Genomic DNA, 20762 nt, shown 5'->3' with positions numbered 1-20762 from the left:
TTTTCACACTTTACACACTGAGTACAGTGGTTTTCTCAGCAGCTGGGTGCACATTTCACTGCTTCAGCCTGGGTCTGAAGCCACTGGGTGTGCCAGAGTCATTCCAGAGTCTCTGATGTCCTGCAGGAGCTGCTGCACTGACTGACTGAGCCATTGGGGTGGGAGTGGGGTGGCATTATTTGTGCAAGAGCTGGGCAGGGGTCCTGGCTTTGCCCTCTGGAAAAGGCGGCAGATGAATTCCCACCACCTATCCGTATCCATGGCTGTGTATATACAGAAATCCCTATTTCCAATCAGTTCTGCAATTATGAGGCTTATGATGGTAAAAATAAGCAGCTTTAATTTTTTATTTAATTAAAAAAGAGGAAAAAGAAAAGAAGAGTTAACTGATCAACTTAGAGAGCTTTGTCTCTGAGTTTGCTCAGCACAGAGGCACAGCATATCCTGACTGGCTCTGTGCTATTTTGATTACTGTATAAAAAAGGAAGTAATTTATAATAGTGTTCTTTGAATATGTTTGCTCTACCTTTTATGAGGTAGCTTGAATTATTCTAATAGCTGTTGGTGCTGTACAGCTAGGGAAAGCCACTGATACAAGGCAGATTATTTTAGCTTCGTTATGTGGTATTCAGGAGTATGGGAAGAAGGGCAATAGAGAAGTTGATGTACAGCTGGAGTCAAAGGCTAGTCTATTACTTAAGTTCAGACTTCTGTTATTCAGTTTGCTGACAAACAAAGCTAACCCTTGAGAAGATCAGCCAAGCTCTTTCCCTTTTAGCCACCAAACTCCCTGACCTTCCCTTTTTTTACTTTTCCCCTTCCTTGTTTTCCTGTGTGTATTACATTTTGACCATCTCTTCAAGGTTAGGTGACTGTTCACTTTTAACTTCCAAGCTAATAATTTTTTTTTGGATTTTTACTTTTTTGTTCTGGAAAAATAATACTAGTCTAAAATCTATTATTATCATTACCCTTCAAAAACATGAAGTTCAATAGATTCTCACAATTAGAGGCATTGTAATAAAGTTCTTTTTTGTATGAAAATGCACCTTCTTTCATTGTTAAGCAAATAATTGTTATGTTCCATTCTCCTCAAAAATACATCTGAATTAATTTTCTTTACCGCTTCCTGTAACCTAACAGAGTCCATCAATTGCTCCTAAAATAATTAAATTGAGAATGCTAATGTTCTTTGTCTACAATAGCTCTTCTAACCAAAATAATTTCCTTGAATCGCAAGAAAAATCTCTATGAGATGTAAAGCTATTCAGCAGGATGTATGTCTCTAAAGATGGAGGGAATTACTCATTGTTGTTATTATACATTATTCAAAATTGCACATTTTTTCAATCATATAGTCTTTGCATTTTTTTTTCATTTTATTGAACAGTAGTATCAAATCAGTCTAAACTTGGTACTTGATACAGCTGTCTCTACCAGTGGGGACAGTAAAGATAGCATTGATCTCCAAATTTTTTAGTATAGAGACTGAACTAAAATGTTGTCCTGAAGTCTTTTTTTGGACTTTGGCTAATTAGTGTTAATTAACTTTGTTGTCTTATGGATTGAACTGCCCAAGTGTGAAGAGAGTTAGCACTCAATGTAGTCCTTTAGTATGAACTAGCAAATTAAATGTAATTTTAAATTAATTAGCTTGCTTTCTTTTCCCATTACAGGTGCAACAACCGAACACAGTGTATAGTAGTTACTGGGTCAGATGTGTTTCCTGATCCTTGTCCTGGAACATACAAATATCTAGAAGTTCAGTATGAATGTGTTCCTTACAGTAAGTATAATCTTTTTATTCTTGCTCACTTCCTCTGGCCCTCACAATTGAAGCTGGAGTGCTGTTCCATGGAAAAGAAGCATATGTTTATGGCCCATGGACCCATTATGCATGCAAAGCACTTGCAGGCTAGGGCCTCCAATTAGCTTCACAAAGTGTGGAAGGAAGCCATGGTGTGATGCTGGCCAAGTGTCTGTCTGTGTTCTTAAGTGTTTGGCTTTTAAGGCTACTGTTTTTCCAGAAAACAAACTCAAATTAGCTATTCAAGAGGCCAGATAGAAATTTGTACTTTTGCCCGCAACCAGTTGCTGACAAATTGGCTTGGCTCACAGACTTGTAAAGCAGGAATTGACTTCAATTTTAATCATGATCTACTTGAAAGGCTACCTGCTGCTGTGGTGACTTTGGGTGCACAGCAAAACCCAGCACTGACATTCAGAGGCAAGTGACCCAGTTGGGGGACATTGTAAAAGGATTTTGTGCTTCTTTATAAATGAACGCAGATTCAGAGTGAATAATTCATTAATAAGGTACTCACACTGTGTTCTTTAAAAGCAAAGGGGAAAAGAGTGAGAAAGAAATGTTTGCTTTTAATTGAAAGACAAAATATCAATCGTGTCTTGAATCAGCTAGCAAAATAGAGTTTTTCACTGAAAACAAACTAAATACTGAAATCATGATGAGAGAAAAATGTGAAGTTCTGGCTACTTCAGCAGTTCTGTGCAATAGTCTTTATAATGCCAAAGTTCAGTAGCTTTAGACATACTTCTTATTTCCTTGCAATAATTAATGCTTTTTTTTATTGACATGTGTGCATGTTCATGAAAGTTCTGCAGATTCGACACTTTTAACTGGTTTTGCTTTCTTGTAAGGTCGTTCTTTGCAGTGACTTCTCTCTCATCCCGTAACTCAACAGAGAAATAGCTGTGCTTGCAATGGAATTTGAGCAGTGCAGTGATCATTCCCTTGAGTTATTATTGGGCATGAATTTCTTGATCTGCAGTAATCCTTAACCAAAGTCGTATTTTCTGTTGGTACAGGAAACAGGCCAAGTCTGAGATGCAAAAACACTGTGGTGACAGTACATACTGAAAAAGGAAGGAAATGAGTTCTGGCATAAGCAAAGCCATGCCAAAACTGTCCATACTGTTTCCTGCAAAATTTAGAATTCTGAAACTGAAATACTACTCCGTACTGCTTCACCATACTGAACTTTCACTGTTGTTAAAGGCCAAGCACAGATCATCTGTTTTTTCTTCATTTCTGCTGTGTCATTGTGAAATGGTTGCTTGCTGATTTTTTTTCCCTGTACCATTTGTAGGTTTGGAAGCCTACTGCAAACAGTGATCCCTAATACCATTCCTCCTGTGTGTAGTATTGGTGGCTTGTTGTAACTGTTCTTCTTGTGCCACTTTTGAGGAGTGATGTCTTACCCCAATCTAACCAAAGTTTTGTTCCACAAAGACCACTTCTGCTTTAGCAGTATTTTCATTTCCAAATTCTCAGAAAGGGGCCAGTGCATCTGATTCCAAAACCTGAGGTCAGTCGAGTGACAAGAAGTTACGTTTCCAGTTCCAGTAGGCTAGCTCATAGAGGAAAAAATGTAATTGAAATAATGTTCAAACATAATTTCTTATGCTGTTTTAGGAAGAGAAGTGTGGATATGTTCTACTGATTGGGTATTGCTATCTCCAGGAATCTTTTCTTTTCCAGTTTCAGAAGTATAGTGCCACAGCGCGGCCTACCCTGTACTCTAACTTGTAGTTACTTTAATTTTAAAGTGTTTATTTTTGTCAGTTGCATTGGCCTACCCTTTGAACTCTGTAATTCTGTGTCTATCATAATTCAGGATTCTGGATACTTTCCTATTTTTCAAAGTCTATAAGTTTTGGAGTTTGTCAACTGCAGCATGTACAGTGATGACACTGCCCAATTCCAGAACTGTAAGATGCATCACCTGTCATTACCAGCAGTCATCAAAAAGATTGCCAGTTACTAAAATGAGTTTTGAAGATTGGTTTCAAATCATATTGTGCTTCAGTTGCCATTTTGATTGTTGACTCTCTTTCTTCCCTGTCCCACAAGTCCTATCCTGTTATTTTTCCAAGTCTCTTTTTTTTGATACCTGCTAAACTCCAGTTACCAAATCTAAATTTTATTTCCTTGTTCCAGAGCTCCTTATCTAAATTTACAGAATGACTGAAATCATTAGATTTGCAAATAGCAGCTTTATCAGTGTAAGAGACTTCCTAGGAAGGTAGGATAAGCTCTTGTGGGCCCAGGAAGGGAGGAGTTTAGTGATCACAGCACTTATAACCAAAGTTCATTTATTTCATGAATTTCATCTTCAGTTACTACAAGACTGAAAAATTTGCAGTACTCACTGTGGTAGCTTTCAATTGATGGGAGTTGACAAACAGCAATTTTAATAGGTTTTGTGGTGAAAGGTGAGAGTTCTTACGCACTGGAGGTGCTGTCACCCTTGTACAAAATGCAGTTATGAGCTCCTCTATGTCTTGCTGCCCTCTAGAAATACATAGCTGCTTTGCTTATTTGAAAGTACTTCATTTTGCAAATTTAATTAGGTTTGAAAGTACTTAATAAATGCTTCCGTTTTTGCATCTCAAAGTGAAAAAAAACCAACAAAACAACTTTTCAGATACGCAGTTGGATCTCTAACAAAAATTCCAGACAGATTTGATAGGCATTGCTTTGTCCTGGAATAATAAGAGTGCTATCAATTAAATTACAAAGAGATTGAGAGTACTACACTTGACATTTCTCTCACTTATGCTTCACGATGTGTGTTGGCACTTTGACTAACAGAAGCCAGCCCTTTTATAAAGAACATCAAAAGTGCCATTTTGTATATCTGTGCATTTTTATTTTAAGCCTATTTTGGACTCAGGAATTCAATAGAAAACATTTTAAAGAGTTTTATTCTCTCTCTCTCTGTGTATTGATTGGACTTTGCAGCATTTGTATATTTCAATAAGCCCATCTGTCCCTGAAAAATGTGCAGCTGTACACCAATGCATGCAGAGCAGACATGCCAGTAATGATTTTAGTTATCCCTATCTTTTCCCCCATCTCCTATTACTAATTCTAAGCAGGTACAGTATCAATATTGCTCTTTGGTGAGAAATAAGAACATGCATAGAAGTTCACAAACAGAATCACCTGAAAGTCATTAATACTAATGGTGAAACCCAAGAATTCACCTCAGAATACATCTTCTGTTTACTCAGAAAAATCCAGAATTACAAATTATGGAAAAATGAGTGTTTTACCTAAAGATGTATAACAGTACAAAGGCTAGGAAAACTACTGCTCATTTTGAAAATATTGACACCCTCTGGTTCCCCTGTAAAGTTTTGGAATTGTTTCCTGACGAAACACTAGATCAAATCAGACAATATCATTCCCAGAATAATCATATGTAATTTTATTAAATGAAACTGAAAATCCAAAACTTTATATGAAACATACAAAGGCATTTTTCAGGATAATATTGTAATAATAGAAATGTAATAGCTGTGCAAATAGTTTTGATACACTTCCCTAGTTTCAGCAGCTACTGTTACACAGCTTGGTACATCTGTCATTTTCCAGGTCATTTTATGAAACCAAGGGACCATACTTCAAAGGCCACAGAGTATATGAAATAGGTTTTACTGCAAATAATTATTGAAAAGCTATTTACTAGCTGGACTTCAGCTATATATCTTTCTGTAACTTCCTTAAAACTTCCTGGGGGGAAAATTGCTATAGTAATATAACTTTATTAATTGGGTTCAGTTTATGTCTTCCGTGTATGGTGGCAGGATGGATGTTTGTTTTAAACACAATACTCTCCTTGCATACTAGCTTGCTGTTTTGGGCTTAATCGATGATGCTGGAGAATATCTGAATGAGCTAATTGTTAATTTTTTCTTCTCTTTTCCTCTTGCTTACTGTGCTTTTGCTTCCTTTTTTCTAGATGTTTTTGCTTATTCCTTCTAGTCTGATTTTGCAGTTATAGACTAAGAAGTGGCAAAAGTTATCAAGATTAACATTCAGGAAAACAAACAAAATACAGCCTAAGGAGACCCAAAGGGTGCAATCTGCTTTCTTTACAAGAAAGAAAAGCAGGGAAATGTCTGGGGAAAAGATGTTTAATAATCACATATGCAAACCTATATAATTAATATACTGAATTTTGTATTTCTAATTATCAGTCATTACAATATATATATGTGCACTTGCACATATATGATAAATATGTTGCTTTAAAACCATCTTGGTTAGCATTATGCTTTTAGAAGAAGAAGAGTGTATATAGCATGTATTAGTAAAGTAATTCATTATTTATTCAGGTTCACTAAGTGAAACTACATGTCAACATATCTGTATTCCCTCCTTAATCTACTGAAATGATTGATCCATGTTCATTTGCGTAACCGTAGAATCTCTCTCCTGCTAGGTTATCCTGTTGTCTGTTTCTCTTTATCCAATATAGTGCAGTTCTTATTCTCCCTATATTTAGCGTCTGTTACTAATTTAATCTTTTAGACTAATAGTCAATTTATGTTAATCTTCTTTCTTTTTTCCTTGCACTTTTTTATTTTTCTTCCGATGCTTAAAATAGAAGTGGAGCAAAAAGGTAAATAACGTATACAGTCCAAACCCCAGCTCCTTGTTATGTGCCTTATGGATGTTAACCTCTTCCCTTCCCCTCCCCACAACACTCTTATATTATGATAATCAGCAGGATCTCATAAGTACACCTCATAAAGAAGTCGACTGTTTGCAATAAAGTGACTTGGCTGCTTAAAGTAGGTGGCGGGGTATAGTGTCTGAAGTACTTGGGCTGGAGGGAAGACTCCCTTGCTTTTTTCTCTCCCTTTCTCTTTGTCTTTCTTTCCCTCTCTTTCTCTCACCCTTGGGTAAATTCTTGTTAATCAAGTGTCATCTTGCCTGGCTTCCAGAACCCTCTCCATAGCATGCCATGGTTACAGGGTTTCCTGGTCTGTTTCATTCATTGCTTTGGTTGTGTTTTGTTTTCTCTGCTCCTAATTGCTTTCTCTATATACCTGATGATTTGTTTTGTTCCTTTATTTTTAATCGAGGCACCTCCTTTTTCAGCCTCACCACTTCTTAAAGTTCTAAACAAGTCGATGCGATTTTTTTTGGACTGAAATGACCTAGCACACTGCTGCACACAAGTTAAAAGCTCTGGAGCGTTAATGTGTACTCACTAAAAGTCTGAAACGAAAATGCAAGATTAGCTCTACATTTTCAGCTGTCTGTGTATGCCATTGAGCCTTGGTCTGTACTAGTGAAAACAGTTCCCATCCACTTTCCATACTGGTACAGCAAGAACATGGTAACTTTAAGAAAAGTGGATGATAAAGGGTGATAATTGCATTAATTATAACATAAGGTATAATCTAGTGCCAATTAAATTGATTTTTTTTTTCTTCCTGACACAGTCATTATGATTTACCTACCTTTTTATTTTTTTCTTTTCTTTTTTTTTTTTTTAATTTTTATTATGAGACGGTCTTAATTTGACGTAATTCTTGTCTTACTTCTCTCTGTGACTGTTAGTTTTTGTTTGCCCGGGAACGTTGAAAGCAATTGTGGACTCACCGTATTTATATGAAGCTGAGCAAAAAGCAGGTGCTTGGTGCAAAGACCCTCTCCAGGCTGCAGATAAAATATACTTCATGCCATGGACTCCGTATCGCACGGATACTTTGATAGAATATGCTTCTTTAGAGGACTTCCAGAACGGACGCCAGCAGACGACGTACAAGCTCCCAAACCGAGTGGATGGTACTGGATTTGTAGTGTACGACGGAGCTGTCTTTTTCAACAAGGAAAGAACTCGGAACATAGTAAAATTTGACTTGAGGACTAGAATTAAGAGCGGAGAGGCCATAATCAATTATGCTAATTACCACGACACCTCTCCGTACCGATGGGGAGGAAAGACTGATATTGACTTGGCAGTTGATGAAAACGGCTTGTGGGTAATTTATGCTACGGAACAAAACAACGGGATGATAGTAATCAGCCAGCTGAACCCCTACACCCTGCGCTTTGAGGCCACCTGGGAAACCACCTACGACAAGCGGGCAGCGTCCAATGCCTTCATGATATGCGGTGTCCTGTACGTGGTGCGGTCGGTGTATCAGGACAACGAGAGCGAGACCGGCCGGAACGCCATCGATTACATCTACAACACCAGGCTGAGCAGGGGCGAGCACGTGGACATTCCTTTTCCCAACCAGTACCAGTACATCGCCGCAGTGGATTACAACCCCAGAGACAACCAGCTCTATGTGTGGAATAACAACTTCATTCTGCGCTACTCCTTGGAGTTCGGCCCACCTGATCCTGCCCAAGGTAAGAATTTCTTTTTTTTCTCTCATTTTTGATGTCTTGGTGTTTCCATTCAAAGAAATAAGTTACGATATTTTTGGTCTTAGATTTAGCTCATGACAGAAAGGTGAGGAAAGGTTTTTTTGTCTGCACTGTGCTAAGCTGAGCAGCATTACAGCTGTGCAAGACAAATTTGCAGAACCTGTGAAGAGAAATAGAACTACTTTATTTGGTTTACAGGCTCGTGCTGTTCTTTTTTTGCTTTTTTCTTTTTTTTTTTTCCTTTTTTTCCTTTTTTAAATGCAAGTGTGTAGCTTTTCTGTGGTTGAGAATAAGTTGGGGAATTATTTACTTTATACCATCAGTCAGTTTGACTCCAACAGCTAAACTGAGTTGGAGTTGCTTCATGCTGAGCCCGAAGCCCGTTCCCATCGGCTCGGTGTTACCTGCCTTCTGAATTGATTGCAGCACACACGCAGACCTTTTAACTTCTTGGCGCCAGCAGTGCAGAGCAATGTGTGCTGGGAGGTCCCAGAGGAGACATATGGGGCTAATGTGCAATACCAAGCATAAGTATTTTTCTGCAGCCTTATTTTCACAGTTTCTAATGTCGGGTTAGACAAGATTGTCTGACATCTTTTTAGTGGATTTCTCAGTAAGCCCCTTACAATTGCATTCCAGCTTGCTAGAAGTTAGTAGTACTTCCTAAAATGAAAGATACTAACTGTCAGAAGGGAAAAGAAACATGGAGGTCTTTAGGTGTCAGAAATCCCTAAAAATGACATGAACAGGCACAGCCACATATTAACATCTACAGAGGAGAGTAAATACCAGGAGAAATGCTCTGTGGCAGAAGATATATGCAGCAAAAGCTGCTTTAGCAATGAAGGCAATACTTCACTTCTCTCATCTAACTGCTATGCATGTTTAGCAGCCGTTTCTTCTACTTCAAGAAAGTAGTAATAATGGCTTCTCCACATGAAAAGTAGCTGTCCTGCTTCAGCAAAGCTGATTCATGCACAGCAGTGCAAACTGAATTATGCACACAATTATAACAACCCACATATAGCTTTTCCAGGTATAAAACTGCATTTGAGACAGCAGAACAGGGTGGTAAAGAACCAATATGTTAGTGATCTCCAAAGCCATGGGTGATCTCTCCAATCTGCTGCAGACCTCCCTGGCAATACCTGGCCAGGCTCCGACAGGTTACAGGTGTTTGGGGAACTAGCCAGCTTTGCTCTCTGTACATAAAGCAAGTCCATTCCTCAGGGAGGCTTTGGAGCTGCCCTTAGCAGAGAGATAAACCACCTGTGTAATTAAAAAAAAATTAAAGCTTTCATTTTCATACGTTCTCATGCATGCCACTTTTCATTCAGTTCATTTGAGTCAAAGATGCATTTTAAATTCTCTAAAGCTTTAAGAGTAAGAGGAGAAGATGGAGGTGCAGGCTCTAAGTAGCTTTTGCAGTTCAGGCAGCTGCTGTGAATGTGAAAAAAGCTAATCTCTAAGTCACTGCATAGAAGAAAAAGTGTAAAGGAAAAGCAGGGGCAGAAAAGGCTTTGTGGAATCCTTCGTTCACTTTAGTAAACCTCCAAACATCTCCATTTAAACATTTCATAATGTTTTTACTATGCGAGAGTCTTCAGGATCTTAAGTTATAGTGTATGTGCTGGCCACATCCCATCTGCTCTCAGAACTGGATTTGTGCATCCACCAGCACCCTTTTCTCTTCCTGGGTTCCTTGCTGGCATGCAACGCAGGAGCAGAAATTGTTTATTCCAGCAGGACCTAGGCAAGAATGGGTCCAGGGCTCGCTGCAGGGTGCTTGCCTCTCCTCTGAGCTATTTGCCCATTCACCCATGAAGAGAGACAAGGAATATTTGAGTAAGTCATGAGTTTGGGTTTTAAATGCATTAGGACATCAGTAAATATGTTTTGATTGTGGTCTTTTTAAAATATAGAAACCAAACCATTTTATTTGAGCATGTGATGCATAAATTCACACACAGTATTTTCCTTACATAAAGCCAATACCCAATATTTTAATTTTGTGTGGGTATGTACATTGCAGATCTAAGAATATGTTTCAGGTCATTTCCTCTTTTGCCTAAGCCAGTTGTCTGTAGTTAGAAACCACTAAATGAAAGGAAAAATTATCTAACATAATTGTCCTTGAGATGTACTGCTATAAAAGCAAGGAGAAATTCTTTATGGTATCTATTCTATATTTATTTCTATTATATTTCCAGTTCCTCTTTGTTTCAATATAAATTCTGTATAAATTGCAGCTCAGTCCTTCAACTATTATATAAAGGATTTACATGTGTAATACACATTTGGATTTTTTATCTCATATGGAATTAGATCAGCTTTTAAGCATGCCTGACAAATGGCATTTTTGTGCTTTTTTAATTCTAATTTGGTTTGGGTTTTTGTGGTCAACTCAGATTTCTTAATCATCTACTCAACAACATAGGAGTTACGATAACATTCTGTAAGTCACCTAACAAAAGAACTTTCTTTTAGTGTCCTTTGCAACAGTACTTTAATATCAAGTATTTAATGGTATCACAAGGTCAGTGTCTCAAAATTGGAAGTCATGGCCCTTTCTTTTCAAATGGTTAACTTGGGACCATTGTGAAAAACTCAGTAATCTGTGTTCCCTCTGTTGCCAAGTGCGAAATAATGATAGATAAGACACACACTGATTTTTAGTTTTCTCCCTATATATCTGTCTTGGCTATTACTTTTTGTCTACACCACAATGTCCAGCTACCAAGCGCTTCAAAAACACCAGTTTTTCTTCCTACATGAAAGATGAATTTGTCAGATTCAAGTTGCACTTTCCCTTCAGATTTGCTCCCAGTGCCAAAACTTGGGCTCATCCATGTCCTGAAACTCCTGGCTTTGTTTTCTGTATTGTCTCCTTAATTTTTAAATCTCCCTGTTGAAACCCCTGAAATACCACTGCAATTAACCTAATATTGACCTTGCTCTTGCTGCACACCTACACCATTTTCTCTTCTTGTGACTTTCTCAGTATCCTTATTTTCTTTGTCTTCAGGAGAAACTCTTCAGATTTCTAAAACTCTACCTGCTGGAGACAGACTACTGCTTTAGTACTCAGACAGTGGGGGCTGCTGCCCTTAGAAGTCCTCCCTTAACCCTATTCTTTTTATGTTATTTTCTTCCTGCTTCTCTCAGAAATTATAGTACACAGATGTATCATAGAATGATGGAAGGATCATTAAGTCCAGCCATAAATCTCACCCTGCCGAGTTCCCCACTGAACCATGTCCCTGAGCCCCACATCTGCAATCTGATGCTGGGCAAATGCCCCAACTGCATTTGCAAGGGGTCCTCCTGTTTCTGCAGTGCTTGTGCCTGCCAAGATGGTGCATTTGCAAGGTGTCTGCCGAGACAATGCTACATGTAAAACATTCAGCCTGCAGCTCTGCATCTCTGGTGTAGATGTAGAAATGGTTTTCAGAGCCACAGCTGTCAAGTACCGCTCAGATGTTACAGAGGAGCATGTTTTCTACAATTAAGTGTAAAAAGCATTTAAAAATCAAAACTCTAATTTTAAAATTATATCAAATATATCAGGCCTTGCAAAAAGACACTGAAAATTTAGAGACAAATCAGAGCTTTTAAATCCTTGGTAAATTTAGTGGATATATCCAGTTACATTCTTTCTACAGGAGGTACCAGGGGTCCAAATGGATCCTTGGTGAAACAGGAATTTTTAATGGAATTCTAAGTTAAAAGACCAGGAAGAATGAAGGAATTTTCTCCCTAAAAAGTGAATATAAGCATTACATTGTAAGGTTTCCTTGGTAACAAAAAGAAGATAAATCCTTTTGTTCTGTGTTAGTGCATTAGGGAGAGATTTCATCTACACTCATCCCAATTTGTGCTAACTGTTCAAACTGTAGTTGTCTCCCCTTTTGTGCCATGATACCCATCATTAAGTATTATTGGATCACTGCAGGAAGAGATGGATGTTGTGAGTATGGACAGAGCAGAAACTCAGAGAGTAGCATCACCAAGGGCTTGAAGTAATAGGAAACTAGTGCAACACCAAGAATCTACAAGAAAGTCATGCAGCAAATTAAGTAAATTGGGTCTGTACGTGTATATCAGATCTGATAGACTACAGATGAATTAAAAAGTGGTTGTACAAGCAAAGACAACATAATGGGGACCAGATAGCATATTTCTTAACCACAGGTATTATGCTATTTTTTTTTTGTCACATGTGTTATCATTTTCAAGGTATAAATTTATAAATGACTATGTAAACATTTCACTTTCAATTGAATGGGATTTGGCAGGGTCAATAGAGTCCTGACTAACATAATAGCTGGAGTCACCTATAGGTAATTAGGTGACTGTTAGTACCTTCCCTGCTATTCACTGAAGCGCAAAAACAGGTACAGAGCAGTAATAAGCAGAAGGCAGGAAAATTCTGATTTGCACAGGTTTCTGATCTCTGTTGCTTTACACAGCAGCTCCATGTATGACACCTTTTGAGAATAAAGGTGGGCACATAGATTTTCATGTGTCCGAATAAATTGAAATATCTGACCTGTAAAAATATACATTTAACTGAAAAATCTGTGCAGCTGATTTCTCAAATGACCTGGATGCCAGAGGGCAGAAAGAAACCATTCTCAGAAGTGGCACATCATTTGGGCATTACAATTAAGACAATTGTAAATATAAGGTTAGAGTTGTATTTTAGGTGGGGATATTTTTTATTTGGCTTGGATTAGTTTGGGTTTTTTAATTTTTTTTATGCCTGCCTAGAATAGAAACCTCTTGGCAAGGTTGTTAGCTTGTGTGCCTCCTCTAAATCTGCTCTTCACTGATAGTTGGGGAAAGAAAGTTACTATTCCCCTGCTATCCTACAGCAATTGTGTTAAGTTTTTTATAGACATCACACTGCTAAACAGGTGTTAAGTTTTACTCCAGTGGTGTCTTCATTTTTAGTAACAGATAGGATACATAACTGTTTAAATCAGATGTTAGGAACTGCATGAAACAAATGTAAATTAATTACGCCTCAATTTGAGTCTTTGGATTTGCGTTTTTATTGCTCTTTTCTCTTATTTTCTTAATTTTAATGACTGTCTTCAGCTGATAATAAGAGAACCTATTCTTAATAAAAAAAGAAGGCAGAAGAGGTTTCGCTTTTCTCCTCAGCATATCAAGCCTAGTGAAAAAGTCAAAATAGAATCTCACATTGTAAAAGTGGCTTTTTTGGAGTTGGACAAACACTACATAGCTTCACCCCTGCTGCTTTGAACAAGAGGTTAATAACCTTGACATGGAGTTTGTTCTTCTTCTCTGCTGCAGCCTATTAATCATCACTGCCATATCTTGTATTGGCCACAGATGCCACCACCCCCAGCTCTCAGAAGGAGACACATCAGGTGGTGGCAGCTGTCATGTGTCTTCATGCAGCTCAGGAGAGTGGCCGAGCAGATTAAGTTCCCACATGTCATTAAAGACAAAATGACCTGCCTTCTAAGAGCTAGATATACTCCTTGAAGTGATGTGTTTGGCTGTTTCTTAGTTTTCAACCACCATCTTTCCCAGACTTCCAGCACTGTCTGAAGTTTCTTGGTGCATTCTTAAATATGCTGACTTCTTTTCTAAAATTTGATTGAAGAAAAAACTTCTGCTATGTTTTTAATTTTTTTTTTTTTTTTTTTGTGAGAGGTAGTTTCAAGTCTTTCTCTTACAATGTGAGATTACTTATATATTTCTATGTAGTACTACCATGCTATGCAGGTCATTTTTTAATCATGGGTGATAGGCTTTGAAATTGATTTTAATGGATAGCATGAAAGTTGTACTAACTTAAGTTGTGTAATGACAGCAGAATTATTTTAGCTCAGGGTGCAATGCCAAATATGTTCTGAAAATTGTTACCTCACCACTGAACTTCAAAGAGTTTTATGAATTCTGACACTGATATTTTGCTTCTGAGACAAAACTGTCCTAAACATTACAGGGTTTGAGTAATAATTGCAATAATGCTAATACCCATTTTGATGTTTAAATATGTATTAATTAGCAGAGTGTATTAGGAGATGGATTGTAATAATTGGTTGTCCCCTGCATCATTCCCCATCCCCACGAGCTCCCTGTTCCCAAGGACCTGATTCAGCAGGCCTTGCCTGACACTTGTGCAAGTGATTGCAAATGCTTTTGACAAATGTTAATTGGGAAGCACTAGAAGGCTGGATGCATTGTAATCAAAAGCAAATTAGAGCAGTTTCACAAGATGTCAGGCAAGCACTTGCAGAACAGATCTGAGGGTTTCAATAGTCGCTGGCTACACCACAAGTTCAGCACAATTACACAGGCTGTGTTCAAGCAGCCAAGAATGAGACTGAAGAGAAGACAGGCTCTGCAGAAGTTTGTGAGCAGGAGAGGGATGATAGGCACATCTTTGCCTTTAGTCTTGAAAAAAGAGATCATGATGATCAAAACATCACCCTAAATTCATGTGCAAATAAAAAACTAAATTAATATTCTAAACCTCTAATATAAGTGAAACATAACTGAAAAGGGTTTTGAAAAAATTGTGATTTGCCAAACGGCAAATTTAATATTATGCAAGACACTAATTTACAAAACAACTGATGAAAAAATGAGACTGCTCTTCATTTTATTTTATTTTTTTATGATTTAATGATTTAAAGAGAAGCTGCGCTGTTCAGTAAGTCAAGAGTGCAACGGTCTAGCAGAAGCAGAAAAAAAGAGAAAGAAAGAATCCAAAAATTCTTTTCATGAGCTTATTTGTTCTCAGCACAAGCCTCTGTACTTTTCTGTGCCTGTAAAACATTTTGAACACTAATGAATATTTGGAAATAATGATAACTGTTGCAGTTGCTTTGCTCACTTGCATTATTTTTCAATATCCACGTGAAGGTGTTGCACAGTCATTCCAGACTCCGCTAGCATTAATTTATAATTTCTCCCCAAAGCCTGAAAGCCATGGCATGGCTTGGGCTGTACCTCAGCAGCTCCAGCTGTGAGTTCCTGCTGTGGGTCAGTGGCAGGAGCAGCTGCACATCCCAAACAGGAGGGATTTGGCCTAAGCCTGGCCTGGTGTTTCATAGAAGATGAAATCTCAGTCCTTGCCAGTGGTTTGTGTGAATTGTGTCTTCCTACCTGCTCTATCAAAAAAGGATGTTAAGGCCCCAAATGTTGAAAGAGGAGAATGCCATGTACCTGCTGGGCGCTGCCTCTGCTTGGAGCTAATCAGGCATGCAGCTCCCTCAAGCAGCATAACTGCTGGGTAGGAAGATGTTATCATAATTATTGCCCTGGAAGGTGTGTACTGGGTGACTTGAAGTTTTGGGGTCTGTTTTTCAAAAATGGTCTCGTTAGTTACAGCCCGCTGCCTTTGTTGTTAAAGCTGGACTACATTGTTCACGGCACACTGATTCAAATGATTCTATCTATTGAGTTGTTCCTGCTGCAAATGTGATTAAGTAATCTTTAATTGCTTTGAGCGTGTTTGTTATGTACTGATAATTCCCTAGTATGCCTTTCAGCTTTTAGAAATGTAACTATCAATTTTATTACAGAAGAGATTATTTGGAGAATGTGCTGAAACGTCATAACAGTATGAGCTGGGAGTAAAAAAAGAAAAAAAACCCAAAAAATATTCAAAGTTATGTCTTAAGCATCCAGAATAGCAATAAGAGTAATATTAGATAAAGGAAAGGAGACGCCAGAGAATCCTTGAAAGCTACATAAATAGCTTTTAAATAACTTTTTTTATATATAATTCAGAAGTAATTTATTTTATTATTACTCTGTTTTTTCCCTGTGCAGTGCCTACCACAGCAGTGACAATAACTTCTTCAGCAGAGCTTTACAAAACCACAGTGTCAACCACTAGCACTACGTCACAGAGAGGTCCCATAAGCACAACATCGGCTGGAGGAACAAAGGAAGGAAGCAGAGGACCCAAACCACCACCACCCATTTCCACAACCAAAATTCCTCCCGTGACTAGTTTTTTCCCTTTGCCAGAGAGATTCTGTGAACCAACTGAGGCCAGGGGGATTAGCTGGCCTCAAACACAAAGAGGAATGATGGTTGAACGCCCTTGCCCCAAAGGAACACGAGGTATTGACTTAAAAAATATATCTTGATTTCAAGCAGACATTTCAAAAGCAATATGCAGCTCTCTCATGATGAATATTTTTTAATCTCAGGCTGTCTGTCCCATGATTTTTTTGTTACCCAGAGAGTGCAGTATCTACAGGCAGTGGTCAAGTTATAATCTGCAATCGTCATTTGAGCGTAGCCACAGAATTACCTTGTGCTTGCACTTGTGTGAATCCAGGTCAAATTTTAGGGCATTGCTTGCGGACTGTTGTGAAATATGCTTACAGCTGCCTTTCTCATTATGAACTCCCCTCTGGATGAGCTCCAGGAAAAATCAAGGGCTTTTTGTTTGTTTGCAGAAAACGTCTGGTATTTTTCACTGACTTTTTTTTTTATTGCTCTTTGTAATCTACATTATTTCCTTACATTTTTGTCAATTATTGTCAAGTACTGCCATTAGCAGCATTCAGAACTGAATGTTGTTTAGGAGCACAGTGTAGCCAATTTCCTGAATGCATGCAGAAAAATGGTTTCCATTTCACTGTAGTTTTCTGCATCTGTTGTAGGAACTGCCTCGTATCTCTGCGTGGTCTTAACGGGAATGTGGAACCCCAAAGGCCCTGATCTTAGCAACTGCACCTCACACTGGGTAAATCAGCTGGCTCAGAAGGTTGGTTGAAACCTTTTAATCTGGCATACACTGGTAATTAAGGATTTAAACTCTGAGCATTAATATTTCAGTTTGTTGAAGTTGTCTTTATTGCTCTGTGTTCATTAAAAGTAGAAGGAGTTATGTGTACTCTGTGTGCAAAGCACTGGCCAACAGTTTGGTTCTTATGTGTGTTTTAGTATGCCCTCTATAATTCTTATGTTGAATTTGTGATTACATGTTCTCATCACTATTTAAAGCAAAGTAGCTTTGCTTGTTTTCAAAAACCAAAAGCAATATTTGTGTAAGAAATCAAATACTATACAACACACAGCAAAACCTCTGACATACAGCAGGGGTTTTTTTGTTCAGTAAAAATTACACTGTAATAAATAGATTTTTGTCTGAGTGCATTGATAATGGTATGATTAGACTGCAGAACCACTTTCTGTGTTTTCCTTCCCTACTGAGATTTACAAAGTTTATGAAAACTGGATAATTTGTTGTCAGTACAAGGCTACTTGACTTTCAAATGCCTCAAGCACTGGTATGAACAAACAGATTTCTTACTGTCTGATAATGGCAGTAAAATGAAAGTGAGGATGAATAGAAGATCGAGCCCAAAAGTCCCACTCAGATTTCTGGTTTTGAAGGCTGTTAAGAACTGCTTTTGTGTGTCACGGATCTAAGAACCTTTAATCTTCTGAGATAAAGAGAACGTTATTGGTCTCAATTAGTTACAGATTTCAATGTATGTGCAAATGGTTATTTCACCACAACAAAGGTACGCAGGGAATTGGAATTAGGAGCCGCAAGCAGAACAAGGGACCCTGCTGAGATAATATAAACTGTCATTTCAGATCAGAAGTGGAGAAAATGCTGCTAGTCTGGCCAATGAACTGGCTAAACACACCAAAGGACCAGTCTTTGCTGGAGATGTTAGTTCATCAGTGAGACTGATGGAACAGCTCGTGGACATTTTGGATGCTCAGCTTCAGGAGCTACGGCCCAGTGAAAAAGACTCTGCTGGAAGGAGTTATAACAAGGTACACACCTCCCATCACCTCCTCCTGCTGGGATAACAATTGCTCTTGGGTTTGGTATTTTTTTCCTTTCAGAAACATTAATCTATACTTTGTTCGTGCATGTGTATAGTTCTGGAATAAGCATATGAGAGAAAACAGCAGTAAATACACAGCAGAAAGTTGTAATTACCTTCTTTAGGGAATAAGATGTAATTCACAATAGCTGACTGGTCCTAAAATACATAGCTGTGTCCCATATTAAAATCTGGAATGCATTATAGTGTGAGGGAAATGAGTATTAGCTCTCAGAAATTCTGTTACAAATCAGCGTGTTTATCCAGTGATCCTTTTAACCCTGAACATGTAATAAAATCAGTGGAATTCTGCATAGGTGCAGGGTTTTATTTTAATCCAACTTCCCGCAGAATAATAGCACTTTCTTAGACTTCTAAAGACACCAACATGACTTATAATTGATCTTTATAAAAAGGCCTTACTGCACATAACTAAAACTTGAATTAATGTTTTCTCTGGAAACATGTTCCAAGAAATATTTCAGAGAAAATGTGTCTTTGTGGTTTAAATACAAATTACAGTGTTATTACTTTTCCTCTTTTTCTCAGAGGAAATGCTATATTTCTCAGCCTCTTCCTTGCATGAGCCTAGTCAGCAAGCCACAAATGAAATATTTTTTCATCCTTCTTTACAGAGAGAGAGATCCATGCATTTCTCTGTTATTTTGGCAATAGTTTTATTTACAGTCCCTAGATGCCCTTAAAATCGTTTTCCCAGAGACAGATCAAGTGCCCACACACAGATTTTTTCCTTTGACCTTTTCATACAAACCCCACCATTTGGGCAAAAGATATCTAGACACCTGAGTAAAGGTTGCTGTGCTGCTTTTGGCTGGGCTAGAGTTAATTTTCTTTACAGTGGCTAGTATGGGGCTACATTTTGGATTTGTGCTGAAATAAATCTTTCATTTCTTTGATAGAAAGATCTTTCATATTTTTGATAGAAAGATGTTTTTGTTAATGCTGAGCAGCACTTTCACAGCATTTTCTTCTTTTCCTACTGCCGCACTGTCAAGGAATTTGGGAGTGCATGGGAATTTGGGAGGGAACCTCTGAGGCCAGCTGACCTAGAGGGTATTCCATACATATGCTGGGACATCATACTCAGCAGATGATGTTGAGCAAAGCTGGTGGGAATTAGGGAGAACTGGGGGACTTGGAAGTTATGGAGTTTGTCTTCCCAAGTAACCGTTCCATGATTGATGGAGCTTGGCTTTTCTGGGAATGGCTGAACACCTGCCTGCCCATGGGAAGCAGTGAATTAATTCCCTGGTTTGTTTTATTTTGTTTTACCTATTGAATTGTGTCTATCTCAGCTCATGGGTTTTGTCAATTTTGCCCTTGTGATTCTTTCCCCAATCCTGCTGGTGAGCAAATGAGCAAGTGGCTGTGTGGTCTTTGGTTGCCAGCTGGGCTTAAACCACAGCTGGGGAAAAACATTTCCTATGTGATGTTCTTTTGTAGTCATCATGGAGAGAAACTAGATTTATGTCCTGGCTGTCATTCAAAATCAGGATTTGAAACACCAGAGTATTTTTTTTCTCTTTCTGAAGTTTTCCAGAATCTTTCTAACTTCTGATTTTCTTTTTCCTTATTAAAAAGCTCCAAAAACGAGAGAAGACGTGCAGGGCTTACCTTAAGGTATATCTCCTGTGCTGTCACCCTGCTTTCTCCCTGCTTCAGCAACCTGCCACGCTTTATCATCTTGCTGCATGATCCTATGTATTTCAGTCTTTGATAAATGTGTATTGTGCCCCATATCAACTTTACAAATGTTGGCTTTGCACAGGTATAACACTCAAAAAAAAAAAAAATCAAAGTTCATATCTCTTGTACCTTAACTTGTTTAAAACTAAAAGAGCAGAAGGGATTATTATCTGAATTGGAAGTAACATCTCTCTTGTAATAAAATTTTGGGCAGGAGTAAAAAGCTTGCAACTCAAAGAAATTAGTTCACCTTGGTAGAATTTTATATCAAAGACTGTTTAGAGTTAATTTGCTTGTGAGAAAAATGTACAGTATAGCTTGCTTTGTGTGTATTCTTATGCCTAGTAAAATCACTTCTTACAGTTTTAAGAATTGTTACAATTCAGTGACTTGAGGATACAATGCAAAGACAAACATTTCTCTAACTTCACTAGTAAAATGTCTGCCACGTGTCCATTAACCAGGCTGTATAGAAGGTGTGTAACACATTGCTACCTGATTTCCAGTTCCTTTCACCAGCTGTAGAATGGTTGCCTGTAGTGGCCAGCTCCTTTGCTGCAGTACAATGCCAGTGATGCCACCTCGCCCCTATGAAGGGCAGAAAAGAGTCCTAGGACAGACATGTCTGGCTCTGAAAGATTTTATTGCAAATTTTTTCAAAACTTCTTTTAAAGTCCTGATTTTTACTTGTATCCTCTGAGATGAAATGTAAGAATTATTTCTGGAAAGAATTTTGAAATACTTTACAACATAATAAAAAAATTCAGACTCTTACTGAAAAGAGATTTCTCTGTACAGGGCACTTCTGTCTTTTATCCCAAAGCCCTGGAAGTGCATGGGAGATGTCCAGTTATACAGAAATTTGACATAAAAGACAAAGATCTGGAGGGAAATTTACTTCTCAAGCAATAATAGTTGTGATAGGTTTTTATTAGCAAAAATATTTTAATAGTAAAGGGTAATCCAGCAGATGTGGTTTGGACAGAGTGGGTTTTTCTGCTTCCTTTCCATTAGCAAGC

At 38.1% G+C, this 20762-nt stretch overlaps 1 protein-coding gene across 11 annotated transcripts in view; it reads left to right on the top strand.

Moving 5' to 3' along the window:
• Window positions 1–20762, top strand: part of ADGRL2 (adhesion G protein-coupled receptor L2) — a 155486-nt gene that overhangs the window by 102918 nt on the left and 31806 nt on the right. For 9 of the 11 annotated variants that reach the window (XM_054285527.1, XM_054285523.1, XM_054285526.1 and 6 more), the window contains exons 4-9: window positions 1677–1786; window positions 7376–8176; window positions 16010–16306; window positions 16855–16958; window positions 17798–17983; window positions 19639–19677. In XM_054285527.1, coding sequence (XP_054141502.1) covers window positions 1677–1786; window positions 7376–8176; window positions 16010–16306; window positions 16855–16958; window positions 17798–17983; window positions 19639–19677 — 1537 coding nt within the window. Of the gene's footprint in view, window positions 1–1676; window positions 1787–6193; window positions 6429–7375; window positions 8177–16009; window positions 16307–16854; window positions 16959–17797; window positions 17984–19638; window positions 19678–20762 lie in introns of those variants that run through there. The other 2 variants (XM_054285532.1, XM_054285528.1) reach the window with 2 other exon arrangements.

The sequence above is a fragment of the Melozone crissalis genome, unplaced genomic scaffold, assembly GCF_028551555.1.
Source record: "Melozone crissalis strain CALT ecotype California unplaced genomic scaffold, PUWL_Pcris_2 ptg000045l_1, whole genome shotgun sequence".
Classification (NCBI taxonomy): domain Eukaryota; kingdom Metazoa; phylum Chordata; class Aves; order Passeriformes; family Passerellidae; genus Melozone; species Melozone crissalis.
Note: the sequence above shows the minus strand (reverse complement) of the source record. Positions and strands in the feature narration are given on the sequence as shown.